The sequence below is a fragment of the Leucoraja erinacea genome, chromosome 8 (assembly GCF_028641065.1).
Source record: "Leucoraja erinacea ecotype New England chromosome 8, Leri_hhj_1, whole genome shotgun sequence".
Taxonomy (NCBI): domain Eukaryota; kingdom Metazoa; phylum Chordata; class Chondrichthyes; order Rajiformes; family Rajidae; genus Leucoraja; species Leucoraja erinaceus.
This window is the reverse complement of record NC_073384.1, coordinates 3283637-3311014: the sequence shown is the minus strand read 5'-3', so window position 1 is coordinate 3311014 and position 27378 is coordinate 3283637. Positions and strand designations below refer to the sequence as shown.

The following is a 27378-nucleotide window of genomic DNA, read 5'->3' as shown; positions in this document are numbered from 1 at the left end:
TTCCAATCTTAACATTTTATTAAGTTATAAGAGTTCTACAGTTAGAGGAAAAACAGACATGGCAAATCTACACAGTTGGTTATTTGCAGAACATGAGAAAAGGATGTCTTCTCGCTCAAGATTTGGTTGACACAGCAGATGAATGCACGTGGACATCTCACTTCTGCTGAACGCATTACTGAACTTATCGTGCATTAACCTGCAAGAAGAAAGTAGCCCAATTTAGTTTGTTGCATTCATGTCTTGCATTATTTTTGTCATGAAACTCAATAGAAATAACTGAGCAGTTGAGGTATATGCCCAGAGAATATCAACAAATAGTACCCAACATGAACACACCCATAAATAGTAAATACAACAAACACAAATAGTACCCAACATAAACACACCGTTTTTTCCGTTTACATTTTGTTCAAGAAAATTAAACCTTTGGATTAATATAAAAAGGTGAAGAAAATTCCTCCCCCAACTGAATCAATAAATGAAAATTACCACATCATCGATCTTCAGAATACTACGAACTGTTTCTGTAGCCAAGGTCAGGGCACTGAGGGAAACCAATAGCGGCTGAACAACCAGCTCCTCCAGAATGTTAGAAATACCACCCTGAGGAGACAAATTGCTGAATGAGAAACAATTCACAACTATAACACATTTGTCTTCAAATGTACCATTACAAAGACATACAAAGTAACGAATATTTCACCTTTCTCACGTTAATTCCTGCAGTCTTTTCTCCTTGTGCATGTCTATTTCTTAGCTCGGTTACAGTAGAAATGGGATTAAGACCTGCATTTTCGGCCAAAGTAGATGGAATAACTTCCATGGCATCAGCAAATGCCCTCACACAGTAAGCCTCCATACCACTAAGCGTACGAGAGTATTCAGTCAAACGAAGTGCCAACTCAATCTCAGGAGCTCCACCTCCAGCAATCAAAGCCCTGTTTAAAAAAAGTTACACGTTATGAAATTTGTGATTATTTTATTTTTATAATTTATTCACTCAGACCAGTGAGATGCTTTCATACTGGCTGCAGTACCACACGGTTTCTTGCTTTACATTATATCAGACACGATCCATGGTAATGTTAATTTTAATATCAAGTTTCCGTCATAATTGGTTTCAGTAGGCAAGCCAGCTTCTTTCTCTCGTACCCGGTTTCTCCAGTATCTCCAATTTAGAATTCTCCTGAGCAACTCGTGGCAGAACTCTCAAAGATATTAAATTTGAAGATGTCAAGCAAATGCACTCCATATTGTTAATCATCAGGCTCATATTAATAGGTGTTGCTAAGTCTACCAAAAAAAGTGGCCAGAGACCAAATATTTTGAGACAAATTTCTGAACCAGCATTTTAAAAAAGTAGCATCCTGAACAACAACAAATAAATCCAGATGTGATTTACAAATTAAACAAAATAATGTGTTCTTTAACTACACCTACCGTTCAATATCCAATATCCATTGGGAATGCATGTTTCTAAAACCTGGCCCTGAATTTTAAAAGCTCTTTGTTATGAACATTTAAAATAATTCTTCCTTTTATTGAAAAACTTCCAATGAATGCTCATCATGTCACGGCACCCCTTTGCCACGCAAGCCCAAGAGCTGCTCTGCACAACACCGGCTGACGCTTCTAAGAACGCCTGGGTCAAGACGAGATGGAGAGACCAGTGGAAGTCAGCTGAACCATCTAGGCTACACCAGTACATCAATGACCCCATGGACGTCCCTGGCCAGGACCTGCCCCGAAAGCAATGGACAACCCTCAACCGCTTGAGGACAGGCATCGGACGCTATGGAGTAGCGATGAAGAGGTGGGGCCTTGTGCACAGCGCCTCCTGCGAGTGTGGGGACCCAACACAGACAGTGGAGCACATAGTCACCAGTTGCCCCAAACACCGGCCACCGAATGGTGAACAAGGTCTGATTGACCTGGACGATGACACGTTGGCCTGGCTCGCCTCAACGGAGCTGCAGGTCTAAAAGACATACGACAGAAGATGGCCGAGGAAAAATTACCTTTTCTTTACCAAGCACCGAATAACACAAAGAGCATCATGAATGGAACGCTCTGCCTCTTCCATGACCAATTTATTGGACCCTCGAACTACAATGCACACTGTTTTTCCTGGATTGGCACAACCAGTAATCTAAAAGACAAGAGTCACCCATTTTAGGGTTGTTAAAGCACCTGCAATTACACCTAATATTAAAGTTTTTTGCTAGGCTTATTTGAAAGTAAACAAATTTGTTTATTTTTGAAATATGTTCATTATTACCTTGACTAATCTGCCAGAACCGTTCAAACTGACCTCTTCTGCCAACTCTGCAGTGCCCAACATTTCTGGTAAGAACTGCTCAAAATGGGCAACTGGCTTTATGCCTAAAGTCTACAAAGAAAATATTTAATTGATTTTCCATAAAAATCATACCAACAAATTAAAAACTGACAGGAGATTACTTTGAAAATTAAATCAAAGTAGCTTTACTCTCACAATTATTTTATTAGTCTTGTACCTTACAAATGAATTCAATATCTTCTCTCTCAATGTCCTTAATCACCATAATCTTCATCTTATTGAGGAAATGGAGAGCCAGGTCACTAAGTGCATCCCTATAAAAAAGCATCAATACTGTCAACCACAAACTGGACTAAACAAACAAAATATTGAAAAGCTATTGTAATATACAAATGCAAGATTTACAAAAGTAGTGCAAAAATTATAAAACCTTCCAGTTTTGGAACAAGTCCTTAAAAGAGACAATTGATTAGAAGGGGAATATCTTTTTGAAATAATGCATCAACATCAAACATTTTCTAGTAAAGCACAACTGAGGCGTCTTGATGTAAATATTTCCTCTTTTAGCAAGTCCTATTTGATCATTAATGTAAATTTGTAAACTGCTTGCACTTGAGACTTGCATCAACTGGACGCAAGATTGAAAGGGTTCAAATTTACAAGAATTTTCCTAGCAAGTTTATTTTGCAAATTTAATCGGGGAAAGTGAGCAGTCAGGTCCTAATTAACTTCCCCAATAACACTTCTAATTCATCTTCAATTTAATAAAATGATTCCCAATCTCCAGTTTCAAATACTGGCATGATTCCATAATGTGAATTGCAAAAAACATAATGAATGAATTAGGGAACAGTATTTGTATTATGTAGGCCAAATTGGTTATAACACGATTTTGAGTGGAGACTTGAGAACTTTGGAAACTGACAAGCAGAAAAATATAGTTGTTTATATGCAAGTAGTAATCAGACACCATTATCTCTGAAGAACATAGGCCCCTAGTTTCATCGCGGGAGACCATGGGTAATTGAAAAGCAATCACTTTTATTGATACTAGAATTACTCTATTAACCGTGTAACATATACTTTAGTATTTTTAGCTTGCTGTAACAAAACTTGTAAAAATTTAGCTATTAAAAACATCTTTATTTTTGAAAATCCTGATAAAGAACTGTTGTAGCAGGCTGAAACACTAGCACCTAACTCTTTTCCATTTACATAACTTTTTTAAATAACACGATTATCTATAATGCAAGGTTTCTTAGGAATGCAACTATCGATTTATAAAAGTTACTCTACCTATTTCTCACACTAACTGATGCCTGATCAGAATATTTCACAATTAATCTGAAATACAATTTCCACTAATTGACTAAATGTAGTGTTCACTTGAACTAAAATAATAATATTTTACACTCATAATGAAAACAGTATTCAGAAAGATGCCGTCATAAAAGTGAACTTGTTTCTTTTAAACATTCCCTTCCCATCAATATAAAAATGACCCAATCAATTGCAAATACTTTTCCATGTTACAAGAAATTTACCCTGAGTAGCGTCAAGTATTTACAGTATGTATTCATGAATACATTCTGTGCAAGTCCAATGCACCAATAAATCATGAGTATCTATGTTGTTTTTAAAACCAGCCAAAATATACATCTTGTTTAAAAGAAAATACCTCAAAATTGACTTTTGTATCAGCAGTACATTACAACCAGCTTTTTTAATCTGCTTCACCAAGTTCAAAATGTAGGCTCTCTCCTCACGTAAAACACGGTCCATCTGAGCATAGTCAGAAACTACAATCTGATTTTCCATCTAAAGATTAAAATGAAAAGGAACTTAGAAAAGGAACAAGAAGACAGTTTCATAAACAAGAAAGTCTAGAAGATATTGGCAATCATGGATAGATGCATTTTACAGAACCATCCTAATCATGATGGCATAACTTGTGCTTCAATCCCTGGTCGTTTCTGATCTGGCTGATCAAAGCCAGAGTTCAGAGAGACAAAGAAAACACCCAAAGACTTGAGAGTGCATTATTACATAAACATTGATTGATGAGAAAAATACATTCCTCTAATTTTCTCTTTCATTTATATTATCAAACCTTCACTATCTAGGCTTGGTTGACAAATAGTAACATAGGCAAAATATGGAAGTTGTTAGTTGTCAGGAAAATTAATTCCTGTAAGATTAGCATGTGCAAAGTAGAAAATCAACATTTATAGAAAATAAAATCATTAGCCATAAATATTTCTTGGCAATGCACATTTCAAATAAATAAAGTTCTATCCTTTCGTAAACCAAATGACATAAATAATTCTTGATTTGCACAGCAACCCTTCCCTCTAAATTGGAAGATCATGGGTTCAAGCCCCACTCTGGAAATCTGTACACCCGTTCTTCACTGACTACACACAACAACACTAATATTAAGTTTTCTATTACATTTATGCATAGCAAATCAAATGAAGCAGGTGGTTTCTAGAATGAGTTTAAAACAAAGTAACTATATTGCACCTTGAAGTTTTTCAAGCATAACCTGCACAAACAACACACCAGCAAGCAACCCAAAATTGTATTTCCATCTATGGTAACCTTTCACCCCCCCCCAGTGTCCACATTTCTCAATTATTCAACTATTTATCATAATTGTGTTACGTAATCTCAAAACAGAATCAATGCATCGCAGGCAAAGACATCCATTAAATGCACCTGGACTCCAAGGAATAAAATCCGAACTTGCCAAAACTGTAGCTCAGACCCTCAAGTCTTGAAAGCATACTTATAAATCTTCTCCACACTCTCTATCCAGCTTAATGATGTGTGAATAAAACTGAATACAAAACTCCAAGTGAGGCCTCACCATTTCTTGTACAGTCTTAACAACCTCCCAACTTTGAGACATAACCCCTTGACTGATGAAGGCCAGCGGGCGGAAAGTCATCTTCACCACCTGGATGGCACTTTCAGGAAACCATAGTGACCTGTCTGCCAGATCAGAAACATTCTTCAGGAGTCAGGTGTGGATTTGTCAATGACCACTGTCTGCAGAAGACTTCACGAACAGAAATACAGAGGCTACACTGCAAGATGCAAACCACTGGTTAGCCGCAAAAATAGGATGGCCAGGTTAGTTTGCCAAGAAGTACATAAAAGAGCAACCACTGATCTGGATAAAGGTCTTGTGGACAGATGAGACAAAGATTAACATATCAGAGTGATGGCAAGAGCAAAGTATGGAGGAGAGAAGGAACTGCCCAAGATCCAAAACATACCATCTCATCTGTGAAACACGGTGGTGGGGGTGTCATGGCCTGGGCATGTATGGCTACTGAAGGTACTGGCTCACTTATCTTCATTGATGATACAACTGCTGGTGGTAGTAGCATAATGAATTCTGAAGTGTACAAACACATCCTTTCTGCTCAAGTTCAAACAAATGCCTCAAAACCCATTGGCCGGCGGTTCATTCTACAGCAAGACAATGATCCCAAACATACTACTAAAGCAACAAAGGAGCTTTTCCAAAGCTAAAAAATGGTAAATTCTTGAGTGGCCAAGTCAATCACCCGATCTGAACCCAATTGAGCATGCCTTTTATATGCTGAAGAGTAAACTGAAGGGGACTAGCCCCCCAAAACAAGCATAAAGATGGCTGCAGTACAGGCCTGGCAGAGCATCACCAGAGAAGACACCCAGCAACTGGTGATGTCCATGAATCAGACTTCAGGCAATCATTGCATGCAAAGGATATGCAACAAAAGACTAAACAAGATTAATTTACATGACATTGCTGTGTCCCAAACATTATGGTGCCCTGAAAATGGGGGGGGGGGGGCTTATGTATAAACACTGTTGCAATCTCTACATGGGTCTTTGTCACAAACATTATGGAGGGCACTGTATGCACTTGTACTCCTAGATCCCACAGCTTCAATGAGCTGATTGCTCCGCAAGTAGATGCAGACTTGCTGTGCACCACTAAATGACAAGAATATTAGACAATAAACAATAGGTGCAGGAGTAGGCCATTCAGCCCTTCGAGCCAGCACCGCCATTCAATGTGATCATCCCTAATCAGTACCCCATTCCTGCCTTCTCCCCGTATCCCCTGACTCCGCTATTTTTAAGAGCTCTATCTAGCTCCCTCTTGAAAGCATCCAGAGAACCCGCCTCCACTGCCCTCTGAGGCAGAGAATTCCACAGACTCACCACTCTCCGTGAGAAAAAGTGTTTCCTCGTCTCCTTATTCTTAAACTGTGGCCCCTGGTTCTGGACTCCCCCAACATCGGGAACATGTTTCCTGCCTCTAGCCTGTCCAAACCCTTAACAATCTTATATGTTTCAATGAGATACCCTCTCATCCTTCTAAACTCCAGAGTGTACAAGCCCAGCTGCTCCATTCATACTACCATAAGATCCATTTTCGCCCTGTGATCTGAAATCTCAGATCCTTCAAGCATGTGGTCACGTATTTGCTCCAAAGAACTAGAAGCTCAAATAAATACCGAGTCGCGCACGGCCCTTCCCATGACACAAGAATGGCATGATTACTGCATTCACGTGTGCGCTTAAATTTAAAATTTTCACCAGAAATACTTTGAGGATGTAATCCTTGCTTCCTGAGGATGTTATCTATTACATTAACAAATATATTCGAAAGGTATAAACACAACTAAAAACATAAAAAATTTGGCGACATGAAAGCTTCAAGCTATTGCAAATCAAGAAAAATAACGTGGAAAATTAGATAAAAACAGATCATGTCAATTTAACCGTCCTGTACCAAAAACTACATTGTACCTTCGGGGAAACGCGGTTCATTCATTCCTCTATCATTTAATAAGGTTGTAAGTGATAGGAGCAGACAGACCATTCGGCACATCGTCTCCTCTGCCATTCAATCATGGCTGATCTTTATGAAAGTCTGTTTCTGGATTTGTCAGTCAACACACTGTCAGGTCACCAATCACAAAAGATTCCACCATCACACAAAAATAAAACAAACCGAGAAACTTGCCATTATCGCAACAGTTATCTAGTTTTGAAACCTAAAAAAATCAACAATGTCATCAATTTTTCTCAGAATTAGTTTCAGGAAATGAATGGCTGATGGCATGGTTTCTTCACGCTAAATACAAAAAACAATAACTTACATCTGTCTTTGGAGCAGACAAGCAGAACTGGATCAGCCCAATCTTAGCCTTTTCTACACGATTGACACCTGTATTGACGACTCTCTGAGTCAGAACCAATCCATTCACCAATTCACAGTCATCAATTGTTCCTCTGCAAAGTAAATTTTAATCACTGATTAGCATTCATTTTGATGCAAAAGATCAGTTTCAAAAAAGCACTCAAAGCTTTATGTGCAGTGGTGCAAAGATTGTTATTAGACACGATCAGTAACGCTATACTAAAAATTAAGATGTAAAAGTTCAAATCCCACCACAGAACCATTGGAATTTAATATTATCTGGACTTTTAAATAAAAGTTTCAATAACTAACATAATTCAAGAAATAGACGTCATAAAAGCACAGAAGATCATTGGTTCTTAACTGACTTCTAAAATAGCCCAACAAACCACTCAGTTGTATAATAATCACCACATTAATGAGAATTAGAATAGAAAGAGCACTTGGCATTGACTGAGGCATAGAATGCAGCTTTCATTGTTATTGTCCCAGTGCTGGGTCTAACTCTCTATCCAACAGCAATGTGGCTTTCACTGCAGGAGAGCAAATTTTCACGGTTACAGTTCACCATGTTCTCAATACCACTCTTGTCTGTGAAAACCAAATCTCAAATAGTAAAATAGAAACAATTACGATCTGGGAAGTTATTTTCGCTTTTCTTCTCTCCAGGGACATCAGGTGACCCAAAGATTACTGATATTTGTCCTCCAAGAATTACAAAACATTCTTCTCAAAAACATTTGAAATATAGTATACAAATGATAATAAATTCACCAATATTTAATCTCACCCCAGTTTCCTGACAATTTTGATATCTCTGAGATCCACACTTGTTGCTGTTGCAGGATCAATTACACTCATTACTGCACCAACGCTCATTGGAGCAAGAAGACTGGCGTATTGAGAAACAACCTATAAAATAAAGAGTTTTATTTGAGTTGAGTGATTACGTCTCACTGTCTACATGAGCACGTCATCACTATCTACTTGACACTGCATTCAGATCATAACGACTAAATAGACAAAAATGAAATCGCATGTCACTTTTGGTTCTTTTCCAAAACATTTTGTAGTACCCATTCATACATGGAACATTTCCCTTACATCTACTTGGGTCTTGAGGCTTCATAATTTTGAAATATTTCTCAATCTCCTCTGTTACACGAAGAACAACTCCAGACTCCAGTCTTTTCAACTCCTCGTGCTTGAAAGCATTCCAGAGAACTCTTCCACATTCTAATAACAGCCCTTCACATCTTTATTAAAAACATTATACTCGGGATTAGACAGACGCACTACTTTTGAGGCCAAACCAGCATGTCATAAAATATTAACCAGAACCTCTTGCGCTGGTACCTCAGGATTATGTATGAAGGCCAATTCCTATGGTACAGTATAAGCCATCTTGTCACCATCAGAGTTTTATATATCAGATCTCTGCTCCTGTACCCATTTTACAATTGTATCTCCTCATTTATATTGTCCCTTTTTGTTCATCATTGTGATAGAAAACAAATTAGTGACAGAATTCGAATTTGGATGTTATGACATTTTCATAACATCCAAAACCACAGCCTGTTTACCCTCCTACCATCCGGGAGGCGCTACAGGTCTCTTTGTTGCCGGACCAGCAGGTCCAGGAACGGCTTCTTCCCTGCGGCTGTTACATTATTCAACACTGTACCTCGATGACTGTCAAAGCACCCCCCCAACCCCGGACACTCCTTCCACCAGGAAAAAATAATTGCACTACTATGATTGTATGCACGTAAATATATTTATTTATTGCTCATATTCTATGTCGCTCTTCTAGGGAGATGCTAACTGCATTTTGTTGTCTCTGTACTGTACACTGCACAATGACAATAAAGTTTGAATCTGAATTTTGAGTACAGCCATACAAATGTAATTAAAAAGTGTTTACTTTGGAGTTCAAAGCCGTAGTTGCACTGTTCAGGAGCGATTCTCGGTCACTTAGTTCTACGGGTTGTGCAATGCCATTCAAAATCTCAACTCCCTTTTCCACAGCCTTTTGGAAAGATTCAGATATGATTGTAGGATGAATCCCTTCAATAAAAAATAGTTAATTAGCAAAATTTTAAATAACAAAATCAAATAAAATTATTCATATTACATTTACATAACCTTACTAATTGAAAAAATAAGACACAAAAATAATAAAAATCTTTTAAATATGGTAATGAGTTAAATCAACATCAGGCTACTGAATAAGATCCATTTGGATGATTTAAAAACAAGGGTGAAAACAACCTGGAAAAAGAGGTGTGTGCAGGAACGCATGCGCAGCCAGCAGAATGGACAGAGGGCTCCATCATCATGGTGAGAACAGCCTTTTGTAAAGACTCAGACAAAAAGCTGAAACAGTGTATGATCAATAGACAATAGGTGCAGGAGTAGGCCATTCGGCCCTTCGAGCCAGCACCGCAATTCAATGTGATCATGGCTGATCATCCACAATCAGTACCGCGTTCCTGCCTTCTCCCCATACCCCTGACTCCGCTATCTTTAAGAGCCCTATCTAGCTCGCTCTTGAAAGTATCCAGAGAACTGGCCTCCACCACCCTCTGAGGCAGAGAATTCCACAGACTCACAACTCTCTGAGTGGAAAAAGTGTTTATGGCTCTAAATGGCTCACCCCTTATTTTTAAACTGTGGCCCCTGGTTCTGAACTCCCCCAACATCGGGATCATATTCCCTGCCTCCAGCGTGTCCAAACTCTTAATAATCTTAGGTAGACAAAAGTGCTGGAGAAACTCAGCGGTGAGGCAGCATCTATGGAGCGAAGGAAATAGGCAATATTTTGGGCCAAATCCCTTCTTCAAACTGATGTAGGGTGGGGAGCCAGAGGGCTGAGGGAGAGCTGAGAAGGGGAGGAGACAGCAAGGGTTACCGGAAATTGGAGGTCAATGTTCATGCCGCTAGGATTCCCAAGCGGAATATGAGATGTTGCTCCTCCAATTTCCGGTGGTGCTCACTCTGGCCATGGAGGAGGCCCAGGACAGAAAGGTCGGATTCGGAATGGGAGGGAGAGTTGAAGTGCTGAGCCACAGGGAGATCAGGTTGGTTAATGCGGACCGAGCGGAGGTGTTTGGCGAAACGATCGCCAAGCCTACGCTTGGTCTCACCAATGTAGATCAGCTGACATCTAGAGCAGCGGATGCAATAGATGAGGTTGGAGGATGTGCAGGTGAACCTCTGCCGCATCTGGAACCTGCTTGGGTCCTTGAATGGAGTCGAGGGGGAGAGGTAAAGGGACAAGTGTAGCATCTCTTGTGGTTGCAAGGGAAAGTGCCCAGGGAGGGGGTGGTGCGAGAGGGAAGGGAAGAATTGACCAGGGAGTTACGGAGGGAGCGGTCTTTGTGGAAAGCAGACAGGGGGGGTGAGATGGGAAGATATGGCGAGTGGTGTGGTCACGTTGGAGGTGGCGAAAATGACGGAGGACTATTTGTTGTACGTGACGGCTAGTGGTGTGAAAGGTGAGAACTAGGGGAACTCTGCCCTTGTTACAAGTGGGGGGGATGGGGAGAGATAGCAGTGTTATGGGGTATTGAAGAGACCCTGGTGAGAGTCTCATCAATAGAAGGGGAGGAGAACCCCCTTTCCCTGAAGAATGAGGTCATTTCCGATGCCCTGGTGCAGAAACCCCACCCTGGGAGCAGATGCGGCGTAGACGGAGGAATTAGTAGGGGACCGAGTCCTTACAGGAAGCAGGGTGGGAAGAAGTGTAGCCATGGGAGTCAGTGGGTTTATAGTGGATGTCGGTCAGAAGTCTATCACCTGCGATGGAGATAGTGAGGTCAAGAAATGGTAGGGAAGTGTCAGAAAGGCTATTTGGGTGGAATTGAGAAGTGGGAAAGGTGTAGCAACTCTTATAGGGGTGTATTATAGACCGCCAAACGGGGAACGAGAATTGGAAGAGCAAATATGTAAGGAGATAGCAGATATTAGTAGTAAGCACAAGGTAGTGATTGTGGGAGATTTCAACTTTCCACACATAGACTGGGAAACACATTCTGTAAATGGGCTGGATGGGTTGGAGTTTGTAAAATGTGTGCAGGATAGTTTTTTGCAGCAATACATAGAGGTGCCTACTAGAGGAGGGGCAGTGCTGGACCTCCTGTTAGGAAATGAGATGGGACAGGTGGCGGAGGTATGCGTTGGGGAGCACTTCGGGTCCAGTGATCACAATACCATTAGTTTCAAGATAATTATGGAGAGGGTCAGAACTGGACCTAGGGTTGAGATTTTTGATTGGAGAAAGGCTAACTTTGATGCGATGCGAGATGATTTAAAAGGAGTGAACTGGGACATTTTGTTTTATGGGAAAGATGTAGAAGAGAAATGGAGGACATTTAAACGGGAAATTTTAAGAGTACAGAATCTTTATGTTCCTGTTCGGTTGAAAGGAAACAGTAAAAATTGGAAAGAGCCCTGGTTTTCAAGGGAAATTGGACATCTTGTTCGGAAAAAGAAGGAGATCTACAATAATTATAGGCAGCATGAAGTAAATGAGGTGCTTGAGGAGTGTAAGGAATGTAAAAAGAATCTTAAGAAAGAAATTAGAAAAGCTAAAAGAAGATATGAGGTTGCTTTGGCAAGTAAGGTGAAAGTCAATCCAATGGGTTTCTACAGCTATATTAATAGCAAAAGGATAACGAGGGATAAAATTGGTCCATTGGAGAGACAGAGTGGACAGCTATCTGCAGAGCCAAAAGAGATGGGGGAGATATTGAACAATTTTTTTTCTTCGGTATTCACCAAGGAGAAGGATATTGAATTATGTGAGGTAAGGGAAACTAGTAGAGTAGCTATGGATACTATGAGGTTCAAAGTAAAAGAAGTACTGACACTTTTGAAAAATATAAAAGTGGATAAGTCTCCAGGTCCTGACAGGATATTCCCTAGGACATTGAGGGAAGTTAGTGTAGAAATAGCCGGGGCTATGACAGAAATATTTCAAATGTCATTAGAAACGGGAATAGTCCCCGAGGATTGGCGTACTGCGCATGTTGTTCCATTGTTTAAAAAGGGTTCTAAGAGTAAACCTAGCAATTATAGACCTGTTAGTTTGACTTCAGTGGTGGGCAAATTAATGGAAAAGATACTTAGAGACAATATATATAAGCATCTAGATAAACAGGGTCTGATTAGGAACAGTCAACATGGATTTGTGCCTGGAAGGTCATGTTTGACTAATCTTCTTGATTTTTTTTGAAGAGGTTACTAGGGAAATTGACGAGGGTAAAGCAGTGGATGTTGTCTATATGGACTTTAGTAAGGCCTTTGACAAGGTTCCTCATGGAAGGTTGGTTAAGAAGGTTCAACTGTTGGGTATAAATGCAGGAATAGCAAGATGGATTCAACAGTGGCTGAATGGGAGAAGCCAGAGGGTAATGGTGGATGGCTGTTTATCGGGTTGGAGGCAGGTGACTAGTGGGGTGCCTCAGGGATCTGTGTTGGGTCCTTTGTTGTTTGTCATGTACATCAATGATCTGGATGAAGGTGTGGTAAATTGGATTAGTAAGTATGCAGATGATACCAAGATAGGGGGTGTTGTGGATAATGAAGAGGATTTCCAAAGTCTACAGAGTGATTTAGGCCATTTGGAAAAATGGGCTGAAAGATGGCAGATGGAGTTTAATGCTGATAAATGTGAGGTGCTACACCTTGGCAGGACAAATCAAAATAGGACGTACATGGTAAATGGTAGGGAATTGAAGAATACAGTTGAACAGAGGGATCTGGGTATAACCGTGCATAGTTCCTTGAAGGTGGAATCTCATATAGATAGGGTGGTAAAGAAAGCTTTTGGTATGCTAGCCTTTATAAATCAGAGCATTGAGTATAGAAGCTGGGATGTAATGTTAAAATTGTACAAGGCATTGGTGAGACCAAATCTGGAGTATGGGGTACAATTTTGGTCGCCAAATTATAGGAAGGATGTCAACAAAATAGAGAGAGTACAGAGGAGATTTACTAGAATGTTGCCTGGGTTTCAACAACTAAGTTACAGAGATAGGTTGAATAAGTTAGGTCTTTATTCTCTGGAGCGCAGAAGGTTAAGGGGGGACCTGATAGAGGTCTTTAAAATGATGAGAGGGATAGACAGAGTTGATGTGACAAGCTTTTCCCTTTGAGAATAGGGAAGATTCAAACAAGAGGACATGACTTCAGAATTAAGGGACAGAAGTTTAGGGGTAATACGAGGGGGAACTTCTTTACGCAGAGAGTGGTGGCGGTGTGGAATGAGCTCCCAGTGGAAGTGGTGGAGGCAGGTTCATTGGTATCATTTAAAAATAAATTGGATAGGCATATGGATGAGAAGGGAATGGAGGGTTATGGTACGAGTGCAGGCAGGTGGGACTAAGGGGAAAAAAATTTGTTCGGCATGGACTTGTGGGGCCGAGATGGCCTGTTTCCGTGCTGTAATTGTTATATGGTTATATGGTTAAATGTTCCAGGTGTATTTGAGTGCCGGATGGAAGTTAGTGGTGAAGCGGATTAAGTCAGCGAGTTGTGTGTGGTGCAGGAGGTAACACCAATGCAATCATCGATGTAGCGGAGGTAGAGGTCGGGGATAGGGCCCTGGTACGTCTCGAACAAGGATTGTTTGACGTACCCTACAAAGAGGCAGGCGTAGCTGGGGCCCATGCGCGTGCCCATAGCTACACCTTGTATTTGGAGGAAATGGGAGGAGTCAAACAAAAAGTTGTTACGGGTAAGGACCAGTTCTGCTAGGCGGAGGAGAGTATCTGTAGACGGGGATTGGTTGGTTCTCCGGTCGAGGAAGAAACGTAGGGCTTTGAGACCCTCCTGGTGGGGGATGGAGGTGTAGAGTGACTGGAGGTCCATAGGCAAGATGAGGGGGTGGGGGCCTAGAGAATGGAATGCCCAGAGACGACGGAGTGTCTGAGGTGTTTTGAACATAGATAGGGAGGGAATTTGGGTGGGTGGGTGGGGGGGGGGGGGGGGGGGGGGGGGGGGGGGGGGGTGGGGGGGGGGGGGGGGGGGGGGGGGGGGGGGGGGGGGGGGGGGAGATAGGATGGGGTCGAGGTATGTGGAAATACGTTCGGTAGAGCATGAACAGGCAGACAATGGGTCTACCAGGATAGTCAGGTTCATGTATTTTGGGGGGTTCATGTATTTTGGGGAGAAGGTCAAATCGGGCCGTGCGGCGGGGCTGGGGGGGGAACGATGAGGGAGGGGGGGGGGGGGGACAGGGAGCAGGAGTGGATGAAGTCAGTAATGGTGCTAGAGATAGTGGCCTGGTGCTCGTCTATGGTCCATGGATAAGTAGGAGGAGGTGTCCGAGAGTTGGCGTGTGGCCTCAGCTTTGTAGAGATCAACGCGCCAGACTACCACGGCACCTCCCTTGTTGGCGGGTTTGATAACTCAGTCTGCGTTGTTGCGGAGTGAGTCAATGGCTGTACGTTCAGGGGGGGGAGAGGTTAGAGCGAGACAGGAGAGTGGAGAAGTTGAGGCAGTTGATGTCCTGCCGGCAGTTTTCAATAAAAAGGTCTAAAGCCGGAACGTGGCCATGAGGGGGGGGGGGTCCAAGAGGAGGGGTTGTTTAGGGCCCTATATAACTCTTCCCTCCAACTCTTAATAAGCTTATACGTTTCAATAAGACCCCTCTCATCCGAAATTCCAGAGTATACAAGCCCAGCCACTCCATTCTCTCAGCATATGACAGCCCCGCCATTCCAGGAATTAACCTTGTGAACCTACGCTGCACTCCCTCAATAGCAAGAATGTCCTTCCTCAAATTAGGGGACCAAAACTGCATACAATACTCCAGTTGTGGCCTCAATAGGGCCCTATACAACTGCAGAAGGACCTCTTTGCTCCTATACTCCTCTTTTAAGAAGGTCAACATGCCATTGGCTTTCTTCACTGCCTGCATGCTTACTTTCATTGACTGATGAACAAGGACCCACAGATCCCATTGTACTTCCCCTTTTCTCAATAACACCATTTAGATAATAATCTGCCTTCCTGTTTTTGTTACCAAAGTGGATAACCTCACATTTATCCATGTTAAAATGCACCTGCCCACTCACCCAATCTGTCCAAGTCACCCTGCATTCTCATAGCATCCTCCTCACAGTTCACACTGCCACCCAGGTTTGTGTCACCTGCAAATTTGCTAATGTTACTTTGAATCCCTTCATCTAAATCAAGGGAGGATGGATCTTCACCATAAACTGTTTCTCAAGTGCTTTGAGTTTTTGCCGGTTGTATCGACGGAAAATGCACTATTTCCTAATTGTCTTCTATCTTCAGCAAAATATGCTTCAGGTGTAATGGCAGTTTTGCAGTCAGGAAGTTTCATAATGATAAGAATGCAGAGTCTAAAATTCCAAAATGGACATGGTGGTTAAAGGAATTAGACAAAGTTGGCTATGGATGACAGTTTGTGATACAAGGATTAAAGGTAGGGAGACACAAGGTTAGATTTACAAACTTATAGTTGGGCTGGTCAAGACATTATCAAGAGAAGATCATGTCCAAATCGGTGACTACAACATACCTTTTTGAAGTAGTTTAGCGCAATAATCGAGCAAGGATCCTGCCATCACCACAACTGAAGTGGTCCCATCACCAGCTTCAATATCCTGGGCCTTCGACAATTCTACCAGCTTAGTTGTTTAAAACAAACATTTTTAGTATAAAAGCGTTAAAGCAGTAACTAACAACTGTTCATTATGCTAAATAATTACAGTAAACAGTATTTGAAAAATATTTACCCATTATACATGATTTTGATTTGTAATCAAAAGTTGGATATTACAATCTTGAGAGAGAAAGCATGCTTAATTGCTTAATTCAAAATAAACCATTCCTCTTATTTAATCCGGACAGCCAAATACCAGCTTAATCCCAAATGACTGAACTCTTACCATTTTTGCTGCTGGATGTAAAACCTGCATTAGCTTCAAAATAGTTGCTCCATCATTGGTAATGGTCACATCTCCTTTTCCATCTTGGATCTATGGCGATGACGAGGGCAGAATCATTAAAAGAGTAACTGAAGTTTGGAGCAACATTAATTGAAAAGAGAACACACACCAACAAAGTACCATATAGAGATCTTATAGTTAAGATACAATCATAGACAATAGATAATAGGTGCAGGAGTAGGCCATTCGAGCCAGCACCACCATTCAATGTGATCATGGCTGATCATCCACAATCAGTACCCTGTTCCTGCCTTCTCCCCATATCCCTTCACTCCTCTTTCTTTAAGAGATCTATCTAACTCTCTCTTGAAATCCCCCAGAGAACCGGTCGCCACTGCCTTCTGAGGCAGAGAATTCCACAGATTCACAACTCTCTGTGTGAAAAAGCTTTTCCTCATCTCTGTCTAAATATCTCACCCCTTATTCTTAATCTGTTGCCCCTAGTTCTCTCCCAACATCGGGAACATGTTTCTAGCGTCTCCAAGTCCTTAATAGTCTTATATGTTTCAATAAGATCCCTTCTCACCCATCTAAATTCCAGAGTATACAAGCCCAGCCGCTCCATTCTATTAACAGTCTCGCCATCCCGGGAATTAACCTCGTGAACCTATGCTGCACTCCCTCAATAGCAAGAATGTCCTTCCTCAAATTTGGAGTCCAAAACTGCACACAATACTGCAGGTGTGTTCTCACTAGGGCCCTGGACAACTGCAGAAGAACCGCTTTTCTCCTATACTCAACTCCTCTTGTTATGAAGGCCAACATGCCATTCGCTTTCTTCACTGTCTGCTGTACCTGCATGCTTACTTTCAGTGACTGATGACCGACGCCCAGATATCACTGCACTTCCCTTTTTCCCTACTTGACACCATTCAGATAATCTGCCTTCCTGTTTTTGCCATCAAAGTGGATAACCTCACATTTATCCACATTAAACTGCATCTGCTTTGCATCTGCCCACTCACCCAACCTGTCCCAAAGCACCCTGCATCCTCATAGCATCGTCCTCAGTTCACACTGCCACCCAGCTTTATCTCATCTGCAAATTTGCTAATGTTACTTTTAATCCCTTCATCTAAATCATTAATATATATTGTAAATAGCTGCGGTCCCAGCACCAAGACTTGCGGTACCCCACTAGTCTCCATTCTAAAAGGGACCCGTTTATCCCTACTCTTTGTTTCCTGTCTGCCAACCAATTTTCTATCCATGTCAGTGCCCTACCCCCAATGCCATGAGCTCTAATTTTGCCCACTAATCTCCTATGTGACACCTTATCAAATGTTTCCTGAAAGTCCAGGTACACTACATTCACCAGCTCTCCCTGGTCCATTTTCCTAGTTGCATCCTCAACATAGAAACATAGAAATTAGGTGCAGGAGTAGGCCATTCGGCACTTCGAGCCTGCACCACCATTCAATATGATCATGGCTGATCATCCAACTCAGTATCCCGTACCTGCCTTCTCTCCATACCCCCTGATCCCCTTGGCCACAAGGGCCACATCTAACTCCCTCTTAAATATAGCCAATTAACTGGCCTCAACTACCCTCTGTGGCAGAGAGTTCTAGAGATTCACCACTCTCTGTGTGAAAAAAGTTCTTCTCATCTTGGTTTTAAAGGATTTCCCCCTTATCCTTAAGCTGTGACCCCTTGTCCTGGACTTCCCTAACATCGGGAACAATCTTCCTGCATCTAGCCTGTCCAACCCCTTAAGAATTTTGTAAGTCTCAAAGATTGCATTCCAGAAGATCAACAGTAAGGCAGTATTTGTGTTTTTTCTTAATTCCTTTGGCATCTAAAAAGTTTCAGAAGTGATAAATCTGGCTGTAATTTTTTTAAATTGCCCATGGTTCTCGAGGGTTTTTACATACAAAATGAAAACGCATCTGAAGAAAAATTTACAGCCAGATTTATCACTTCTGAGAATTTTTAGATACCAAAGGAATCAAGAAAAAACACAAACAATGCCTTACTTGATGAAATACAGTGAGCAAACGCGATAATTCCCAATATTTTCAATGTTTACCAAGCACTTTAGCTGCTGTAGTCCCTTCAGTTCTCGCTTCTCTATACCTTCATTTCGCTTCACGTTTGGAATTCTCAAGTTGGGTACATGTATCTCACTTACCCCGACTCCCACAATTTTTTTCAGCGCAATAATTCAACATTTTGGCGGGTTTTAACAGGTAGGAAAATACACGTTTCTAGCATTAGTGCCGGATGTCTTCCAGTTGGATTTAGCGGCTCCGTGCGTCGAGCCCTATGACCCAGTGACCTTACGTGCAACTCCCCTATACAAGCCCTTGAAATAAATGCTAGCATTGAGTTTGCTTTATTTATTACCGATCCGATTTGCAGATTTTTTTGGGAATCCTGCACCAGCACTCCAAAGTCTCTTTGCATCTCTGATTTATCTGCATTATCTGCCCATTGATAAAATAGTCTATGCCTTTATTCCTGCGACTAAAATTCATGACTCCACACTTTGCTACATTATATTCCATCTGCCACTTCTCTGCTCACAATCCCAACCTGTCTTTCTGCAGAGTCCCTGCTTCCTCTGCACGACCTGCCCCTCCACCTAGTTTTGCGTAATCTGCAAACATGGCCACAAAGCCTTGAATTCCCTCGTCCAAATCATTAATATACAACGTGAAGTGGCTCCAGCACCGACCCTTGCGGAACGCCACTAGTCATTGGCAGCAAACCAGAAAAGGCCTCCTTTATTGCCACTGTCTTCTGCCATCCAGCCAACCTGCTATCTGTGCGGGTTGGACAGGCGAGACGCAGGATGATTGTTCCCGATGTTAGGGAAGTCCAGAACAAGGGGTCATAGTTTAAGGATAAGGGGGAAATCTTTTAGGATCGAGATGAGAAAAATATTTTTCACACAGAGAGTGGTGAATCTCTGGAATTCTCTGCCACAGAAGGTAGTTGATTGTATATATTTAAGAGGGAGTTAGATGTGGCCCTTGTGGCTAAGGGTATCAGGGGGTATGGAGAGAAGGCAGGTACAGGATACCGAGTTGGATGATCAGCCATGATCATATCGAATGACGGTGCAGGCTCGAAGGGCCGAATGACCTACTCATGCACCTATTTTCTATGTTTCTATATATCTGCCCTTTGATACCGAAACGTCACCTATTCCTTCACTCCATAGATGCTGCCTCACCCTCTGAGTTTCTCTAGCATTTTTGTCTACCTTTGCCCTTTGATACCGTGGGAGTCTCATCTTCCTTAGCAGCCTCACGCGCGTCACCTTAACAAAGGCTTTCTGAAATCTAAGTAAACAACATCTTCTGACTCTCCTTTGTCTGTTTACTTCTTCAAAGAATTCCAGCAAATTTGTCAAGCCGGACCTCCGCTCAACAAAGCTTGCTGACTTCGGCCTATTTTATCGTGAACTTCTAAGTACTACGTAGCCTCATCCTTTATAATGGACTCTAAAATCTTACCGACCACCGAAGTTACGCTAACCGGCCTATCATTCCCACTATTCTGCTTTGTTCCCTTCTCGTGCAGCAGGGTATTACTGGCAATCTTTCAATTATCTGGGACCTGTTTCTCGTGATCCTTGAAATATCAGTCAATGCCTCCACAATCTCTAAACCATAGGGTGTAGTCCATCTGGCCCAGGTGACTTATCTATCTTCAGCCCTTTCAGCTTCCCACGCACCTTCTCCCTAGTAATAGCTACTCCTCTAACTTCCATCGCCTGACTTTTGAATTACAAGCACGTTGCTGGTGTCTTCCACTGTGAAGACTGATGCAAAAAAGTTATTCAACTCCTCTGCCAGGTCATTTTTTCCATTATCATTTCTCCTGCATCATTCTCCAGCGGTCCAACGTCCACTCTTGCCTCTTTCTTACTTTATATAACTGAAGGAACTTTTGCTATTCTCTTTTATATTATTGGCTAGCTTACCTCCGTATTTCGTCTTGTCTCCCCATATTGCCTTTTTAGTTACCTTCTGGTGTTCTTTAAAAGCTTCCCAATCCTCTGGCTTCCCACTAATCTTTGCTATGTTATACTCCTTCTCTTTTAGTTTTATATACTGTCCTTGACTTCCCTTGTCAGCCACAGTCACCTCACTCTCCCCTTAGAATCTTTCTTCTTCTTCTTTGGAATGAAAAGATTCTGCATCTTTCGGATTATTCCCAGAAATTCCTGCCATTGCTGTCCCACTGTCACCCCTGCCAGTCCTTTTCCAGTCAACTTTGGTCAGCTCCACGCACACGCCTCTGTAGTCCCGTTTGCTCAGCTGCAATACTGACACATCTGATTTCACCTTCTCCCTCTCAAATTGCAGATTAAAACTTATCATATTGTGGTCGCTACCTAATGGTTCCTTTACTTTGAGTTCCCTTATCAAATCCAGTTCATTACACAAGGATCAACTGCCTCAATTACCTCCCCCGGCAGCTCGTTCCACACATCCACCAACCTTTGTGTAAAAAACATTACCTCTAGGTTCCTATTAACTCTTCTGCCCCTCACCTTAAACCTCTGGTCCTCGATCCCCCTACTCTTTGCAAGTGACTGTGTGTTTACCCGATCTATTCCTCTCATGATTTTGTACACCTCTACAAGATCATCCCTCATCCTCCTGCGCTTCAACAGAATCCTTGTCTGCTCAATCTCTCCGTCTCGCTCTGGCCCTCAAGTCCTGCCAACATCCTCATAAATCTTTTCTGCACCCTTTCCAGCTTGACAACACCTTTGCGATAACACTGTGCCAAAAATTGAACAGAATACTCTAAATGTTGCCTCACCAATGTCTTATATATTGCAACATGACCTCCCACCTTCTATACACAACACTTTGACTGATGAAGGCCAGTGTGCTGTAAGTCTTTTTTTGACCACTCACTTTCAAGGAATTATGCACATGTACTCCTAGATCTCTCTGCTCCAAAACATTCCCCAGAGCCCTACTATTCACTTTGTAAGTTCTCCCCATGTTAACTCTTCTGCCCTTCACCTTAAACCTCTGGTCTAATGCATTTCGTTGTCTCTGTACTGTACACTGACAATGACAATTAAAATTGAATCTGAATCCCCATGTTAAGACTTCCGAAAATGCAACACTTCTCTGTATTAAACTCCATCAACCATTCCTTAGCCCACCCGCCCAAGATCCTGCTGCAATTCTTGACAACCATCTTCAATTTCTACAATACCACCCACTTTTGTGTCATTTGTAAACTAACTAATCATGCCATGTACATTCTCATCCAAATTATTGATTAACACGACAAACAGCAATGGGTAGATGGGAATTTACATTTTACTATCTGAATAATTCACTGGGATGTCTCACCAAAAACATCCCTGGCAGCCAAATACAGTTGCCAAAGAATGCCTTGCCATCAATTGAGGAAGCTCTGAGCTCCAGACTTAGGAAATAATTGCTCAGTTTGTGGTTTAATCTTAAGCACACTGGTTATCAGTATGCCGATGCACATCACCAGAACATCCTTAAATTGTTTAAAATATAAGACATGGCGTGAACTAAAAAGTAATGTTTGAGGAATATTGAAACAATATTGAAAAATTCCCTCCAGCACTGAGATTTATTATCATGTGTCCCTGTATAGGACAATGAAATTCTTGCTTTGCTTAAGCACACAGAAAATAGTAGGGATTTACTACAAAACAGATAAATGTGTCCATATACCCTGATCTAAATATATACACACATGAATAAATAACTGGTAAAGTGCAAATAACAGAAAGTGGTTGTTAATAATCAGAGTTTTGTCCGAGCCAGGTTTAATAGCCTGATGACTGAGGGGAAGTAGTTATTCCTGAACCTGGTTGTTGCAGTCTTCAGGCTCCTGTAGACCTTTCTGTTCTGTCCTCCATGGCCAGTGAGTCCCACCGCAAATTGAACCTAATATTTTGCTTGGGTAGTTTACACCCCAGCAGTATGAACATTGACTTCTACAATTTCAGGTAGTCCTTGCTTTCTCCCTCCTTCCCAGCTCTCCCACAGCCCACTGTCTCCGCCTCTTCCTTTCTTCTTCCCGCACCCCCCCTCCCCACAACAGCCTGAAGGGTCTCGACCCGAAAAGTCACCTATTCCTTGTCTCCATAGATGCTGCCTCACCCGCTGAGTTACTTCAGCATTTTTGTCTCGTCAACTAATGAATAAATGCAAGCACAAAGACTTCCTCTGTTAGAGAGTAATTGCTAATAGATTAAAGAGACTGAAGAAAAATCACTTCTTTCAGTTCTAAATGCATTGTCCATACCATTTTATCCATGCCCTTTGGGCCAAGACTCGTCCTAATGGCATCAGCAACAGCTAGAAAAGAAAAACAGGTATTTCTTATAACTTAATATTGTGTTTCATTAAACCCTACTTTGGCAAGTAATAAAAGATAAACATTAAATCTACACAAAAAACAAATGATGGCATAATTCTGTGCATTAAGGGCATGTCCCACTTAGGCTATCTTTTTAGTTGTTAAAGTAATGATTCTACTTCAAATTTTATGTCGAAGGGGGGGACCAGTCGCCGGTTTTTCGGCGGCCTGCTACGACTATGAGTCGCCTAAAAATAGCCTAAGTGGGACAGGCCCTTTCGGCAGCATCCATGGAGGACATGGTTCGGTGACATTTTGGGTTGGGATCCTCTCTTCAGATCCCTGCAGTGTTTCAAAATCATTGCCCACATTTGTCAGTTAGACAATGGAACTGAATGACATACAAATGAGCAAGAACAAATCCTTAAACTGAAGTCCAAAGCAACAAATCAAAACCATTTGCATTCACCCTCTGCACACCTTCGCCACGCCCCTCACACAAACTAACCCACACCCTCACCCCACTCACACCTGCCTCCCTCTCACATCTAATGTGCTCCATCTCACCTTCAACCTCAATCACCTTCAACCTCAATCACCCTCCCCCACCATGACCCTCATTCCTTTTGTTCCCAAATCTCAATCTCCCCCCTCCCCCACCTGTCCCATCTCATCCCCCCTCCTCCCTCAACCCCCCTCCCTCATCCCCTCCGTCTCCCCTCCCTCCCTCACACCCTTCTCCTCCCTCACCCTCTTCCCCCCCCTCCCCTCATCCCCCCTCCATCCTCCCCTCCCATCTCCTCCCCCCCCTCCCCCACCCCCCCTCCCTCCCTCATCTCCCTCCCTCATCCTCCCATCTCCCTCATCCCCCTCCCTCTCCATTCTCCCCCCCTCCTTCTCCCATCTCCCTCCCCCCCTCCTTCTCCATCTCCCCTCATCCCCCCCATCCCTCCCCCCCCATCTCCCTCACCCCCTCCACCCTCCATCTCCCCCCCCATCTCCCCCCTCACCTTTGGCTGCCGAGATGTTGCTGAAGCGGATCTGCGCCGGTTTGTCGCGGTCCTGGTAAACGCCCTTGGTCATGTTGCCGGGTAATGGCGGTGGGGAGAGGACGGATGGCGGCGGATTGACGGCAGGGAGATACACGGGGCGATGGAGATGGAGATGGCGGCGACACGGGGATCCGGAGAAGCTTCTGGAAAGCGTCAGGACCCCAACCGGCGCTAACAGTGACGTCAGCAGTCGTCCAGCCAGTGCCCGACTCAATGTAAGTAAGTGAGTTTTATTTATATAGCACGTTTTAAGCCAACTCGCATTGACACCAAAGTGCTTTACATAAAATAGCTAATAAGTTTCCATACCATAGAAAAAGGTTAACAAAAAAATAAAGAAAATGGACACAACACATTATAGAGCTCAACACATACGTCCCCCCACAGCAGAATCAAACATTTCCACTGTGGGGAAAGGCACCAGAAAGTCAATGTGTGCAGAACATGACTAAAATGTTCCAAATACGGATGTGGCAAACAGCGGCGTTGATGACATGAACTGACAGTGTGGGGCCGGGTACATGTGGCGACTGTCGCCAGTCGGCCTGTCGCTGGGCCGTGGGCTCTCTCTCTGCAGCATGAACGTTCACTGTCTTGGGGCGATGGCAATAGCCCAGTTGGTCAACAATGGGGAGAGGTGTTGCCACCAAAGATAGTAGAGGAGCTAGAAAGGATGCTCCTCTCGGATCTTTGGTTGCCACAGGGAGGGAAATGCGACTTAAGCTGATAAATCTTGCACAAATATATTGAATTAGAGTTGGTACGATTGATTTGAATGAAACTAAATGGTTATAAAATATTTGGTGCACAAAAATGCTGGAGAAACTTAACGGGGGTGCAACAGCATCTATGGAGCGAAGGAGATAGGTAACGTTTCAGGCCGAAACCCTTCTTCAGACCTTTTGGCATTATCTTTTTTTTCAAGGTGTCCTGGCTTTTTTCAAGATGAAACCTAATAGAAGTATGGTACAAATTTAACATTTTGTAGTTGAAAACTGCGCAACAAACTTGGAAGTTTAGAGACAGGTCAATGCCAGCTGCAGTCTAACCTCATGACTTCAGGTTGGAGAAGTATTTATGCTAACTGAAACCAAACTTCTCTTTCTGCAGGCACAGAAAAAAAGATGCAGTTCCAGCTAAACTTGAACAGAATCGTTTTCAGAGCTCAATGCAAGTAAATATCATTGGCATGCATCCATCACGCACCAGATATACAGATTAATATTTTAATGCTGATATTTATCTGTTTAAATAAATTAATTGGTTTACTTCTATGTGGAAAAATAAAGGCTACTATTTTTAACATATTTGTGTCAGTCTGAATCGGTGTATAAGACCATGAGGGGAATGGATCAGTTAATGCAGACTCTTTTACCCAAAGCAGGGGACATGGGTTTAAGGTGAGAGGGGAAAGATTTAATAGGAACCTGAGGGGCAACTTTTTCACACATAGAGTGGTGGGTATATGGAATGAGCTGCTGTGGAGGTAATTGAGGCAGGTACCATAACAGCATGTGAAAGACATTAATACACGTACATGGATAGGAAAGATCCAGAGAGATATGGGCCAAACGCGGGCTGGTGGGACAAGTGTAGATGTGACATCTTTGATCGGTGTGTGCAAGTTGAATGAGCCGAAGGTCATGTGTCCTGTGCTGTGTGACTGTGTTTCAAGCCTCTCAAAAATCGTTCAAACCATTTGGTGGGGCTGTTTTCATTCTCAATACAATTTTAGAGACAAACGTATTTTTCGATTTGTTTTCGTTTATTTTAATGTCAATTCTTGTTAATGTAATTTATTTATAAACCCGTCTGAAGAAGGGTTTCGGCCCGAAACGTCGCCTATTTCCTTCGCTCCATAGATGCTACTGCACCCGCTGAGTTTCTCCAGCATGTTTGTGTACCTTGTTAATGTAATGTTGCGCTCTGCAGATTGTGTGGGTGTAGTGCCAGCTGCCGGCTGTGGGGGGAGGCAGTGAGCAGCGAGCGGCTGGCGGGCGATGGCGATGGCGGCCGGAGACGGAGCCGGAGCCGGACAGGGAGAGGGAGAGGGAGCGGCTCTGGCGGCGCTGCTCGGCGGCCTGGCTCAGATCACGTACTTTCACAACCCCGCCGTCACCGAGCAGCAGCTCAAGGCCGAGCTCTACAACAACCTCTCGCAGCACGAGTTCACACTTCTGCTGGAGAAGATGACGGGAATCCTGCGGGTAGGTGAAGGGGAAAGATCACAGACACAGAGAGAGCGGGGGCGGGTGTGAAGGGAGGTGGTGGTGGTGGCGGCCCCGCGGCACAGAGCAACCTCCACAGCGCTCCTCCTCCCGCCGCCACCCCCACTTACGTCCCACTGTCCGTCTGTCCCTCTGTCCGTCTGCCCCACTGTCCCTCTGTCCGTCTGTCTCTCTGTCCCACTGTCCGTCTGTCCCACTGTCCGTCTGTCCCTCTGTCCGTCTGCCCCACTGCCCCCCTGTCCGTCTGCCCCACTGTCCGTCTGCCCCACTGTCCGTCTGTCCCACTGTCCATCTGCCCCACTGTCCGTCTGCCCCACTGTCCGTCTGCCCCCCTGTCCGTCTGTCCCACTGTCCGTCTGCCCCCTGTCCCTCTGTCCCTCTGTCCTACTGCCCACTGTCCCACTGTCCCACTCTGTCCGTCTGCCCCCCTGTCCCTCTGTCCCACTGTCCGTCTGCCCCACTGTCCGTCTGCCCCACTGTCCGTCTGCCCCACTGTCCGTCTGCCCCACTGTCCGTCTGCCCCACTGTCCGTCTGCCCCACTGTCCGTCTGCCCCACTGTCCCACTGTCCGTCCCTCTGTCCCACTGTCCCTCTGTCCCACTGTCCCTCTGTCCCACTGTCCCTCTGTCCCTCTGTCCCTCTGTCCCTCTGTCCCTCTGTCCGTCTGTCCCACTGTCCATCTGTCCGTCTGTCCCACTAACGTCCCCCTGTCCGTCTGTCCATCTGTCCGTCTGTCCATCTGTCCGTCTGTCCCACTGTCCGTCTGTCCCACTGTCCATCTGTCCCACTGTCCCACTGTCCGTCTGCCCCACTGTCCGCCTGTCCCACTAACGTCCCACTGTCCGTCTGTCCCCTGTCCGTCTGTCCCACTGTCCGTCTGTCCCACTGTCCGTCTGTCCCACTAACGTCCCACTGTCCGTCTGTCCCACTGTCCGTCTGTCCCACTGTCCGTCTGTCCCACTGTCCCACTGTCCGTCTGTCCCACTGTCCGTCTGTCCCACTGTCCGTCTGTCCCACTGTCCCACTGTCCGTCTGTCCCACTGTCCGTCTGTCCCACTGTCCATCTGTCCGTCTGTCCATCTGTCCGTCTGTCCCACTGTCCGTCTGTCCCACTGTCCGTCTGTCCAATCTGTCCGTCTGTCCCACTGTCCATCTGTCCCACTGTCCGTCTGTCCCACTAACGTCCCACTGTCCGTCTGTCCCACTGTCCCACTGTCCGTCTGTCCACTGTCCCACTGTCCGTCTGTCCCACTGTCCCACTGTCCGTCTGTCCCACTGTCCCACTGTCCGTCTGTCC

General features: G+C 43.6%; 2 protein-coding genes across 2 annotated transcripts in view; one reads left to right on the top strand and one right to left on the bottom strand.

The window, feature by feature from the left end:
* cct4 (chaperonin containing TCP1, subunit 4 (delta)) lies at nt 1-24907 on the bottom strand. The gene is made up of 15 exons (XM_055638837.1): nt 24903-24907; nt 23812-24125; nt 22748-22800; nt 16427-16516; nt 16057-16165; nt 9430-9572; nt 8296-8417; nt 7465-7597; nt 3981-4120; nt 2520-2616; nt 2282-2392; nt 2022-2152; nt 707-941; nt 493-606; nt 1-199 (listed from the first exon to the last, which is right to left on the bottom strand). Exons 1-15 carry the CDS (start codon nt 24905-24907, stop codon nt 185-187), a joined length of 1812 nt encoding a protein of 603 aa, XP_055494812.1. The 3' UTR covers nt 1-184.
* Nucleotides 24908-25827: 920 nt separating this feature from the next.
* Nucleotides 25828-27378, top strand: part of commd1 (copper metabolism (Murr1) domain containing 1) — a 47283-nt gene continuing 45732 nt past the window's right edge. The window contains exon 1 of the mRNA XM_055638890.1: nt 25828-26060. Coding sequence (XP_055494865.1) covers nt 25854-26060 — 207 coding nt within the window. The 5' untranslated portion in view covers nt 25828-25853. The remainder of the gene's footprint in view (nt 26061-27378) is intronic.

Bases quoted from the DNA above. Each gene is read 5' to 3' on its own strand.
- cct4 (XM_055638837.1), bottom strand. The intron at 2,393-2,519 runs GTACAAGACTAA...TTTTCTTTGTAG, and splicing joins ATATTGAATTCATTTGTAAG to ACTTTAGGCATAAAGCCAGT. The intron at 942-2,021 runs GTAATTTTTCCT...TTTTTTAAACAG, and splicing joins CGGTGCTTGGTAAAGAAAAG to GGCTTTGATTGCTGGAGGTG.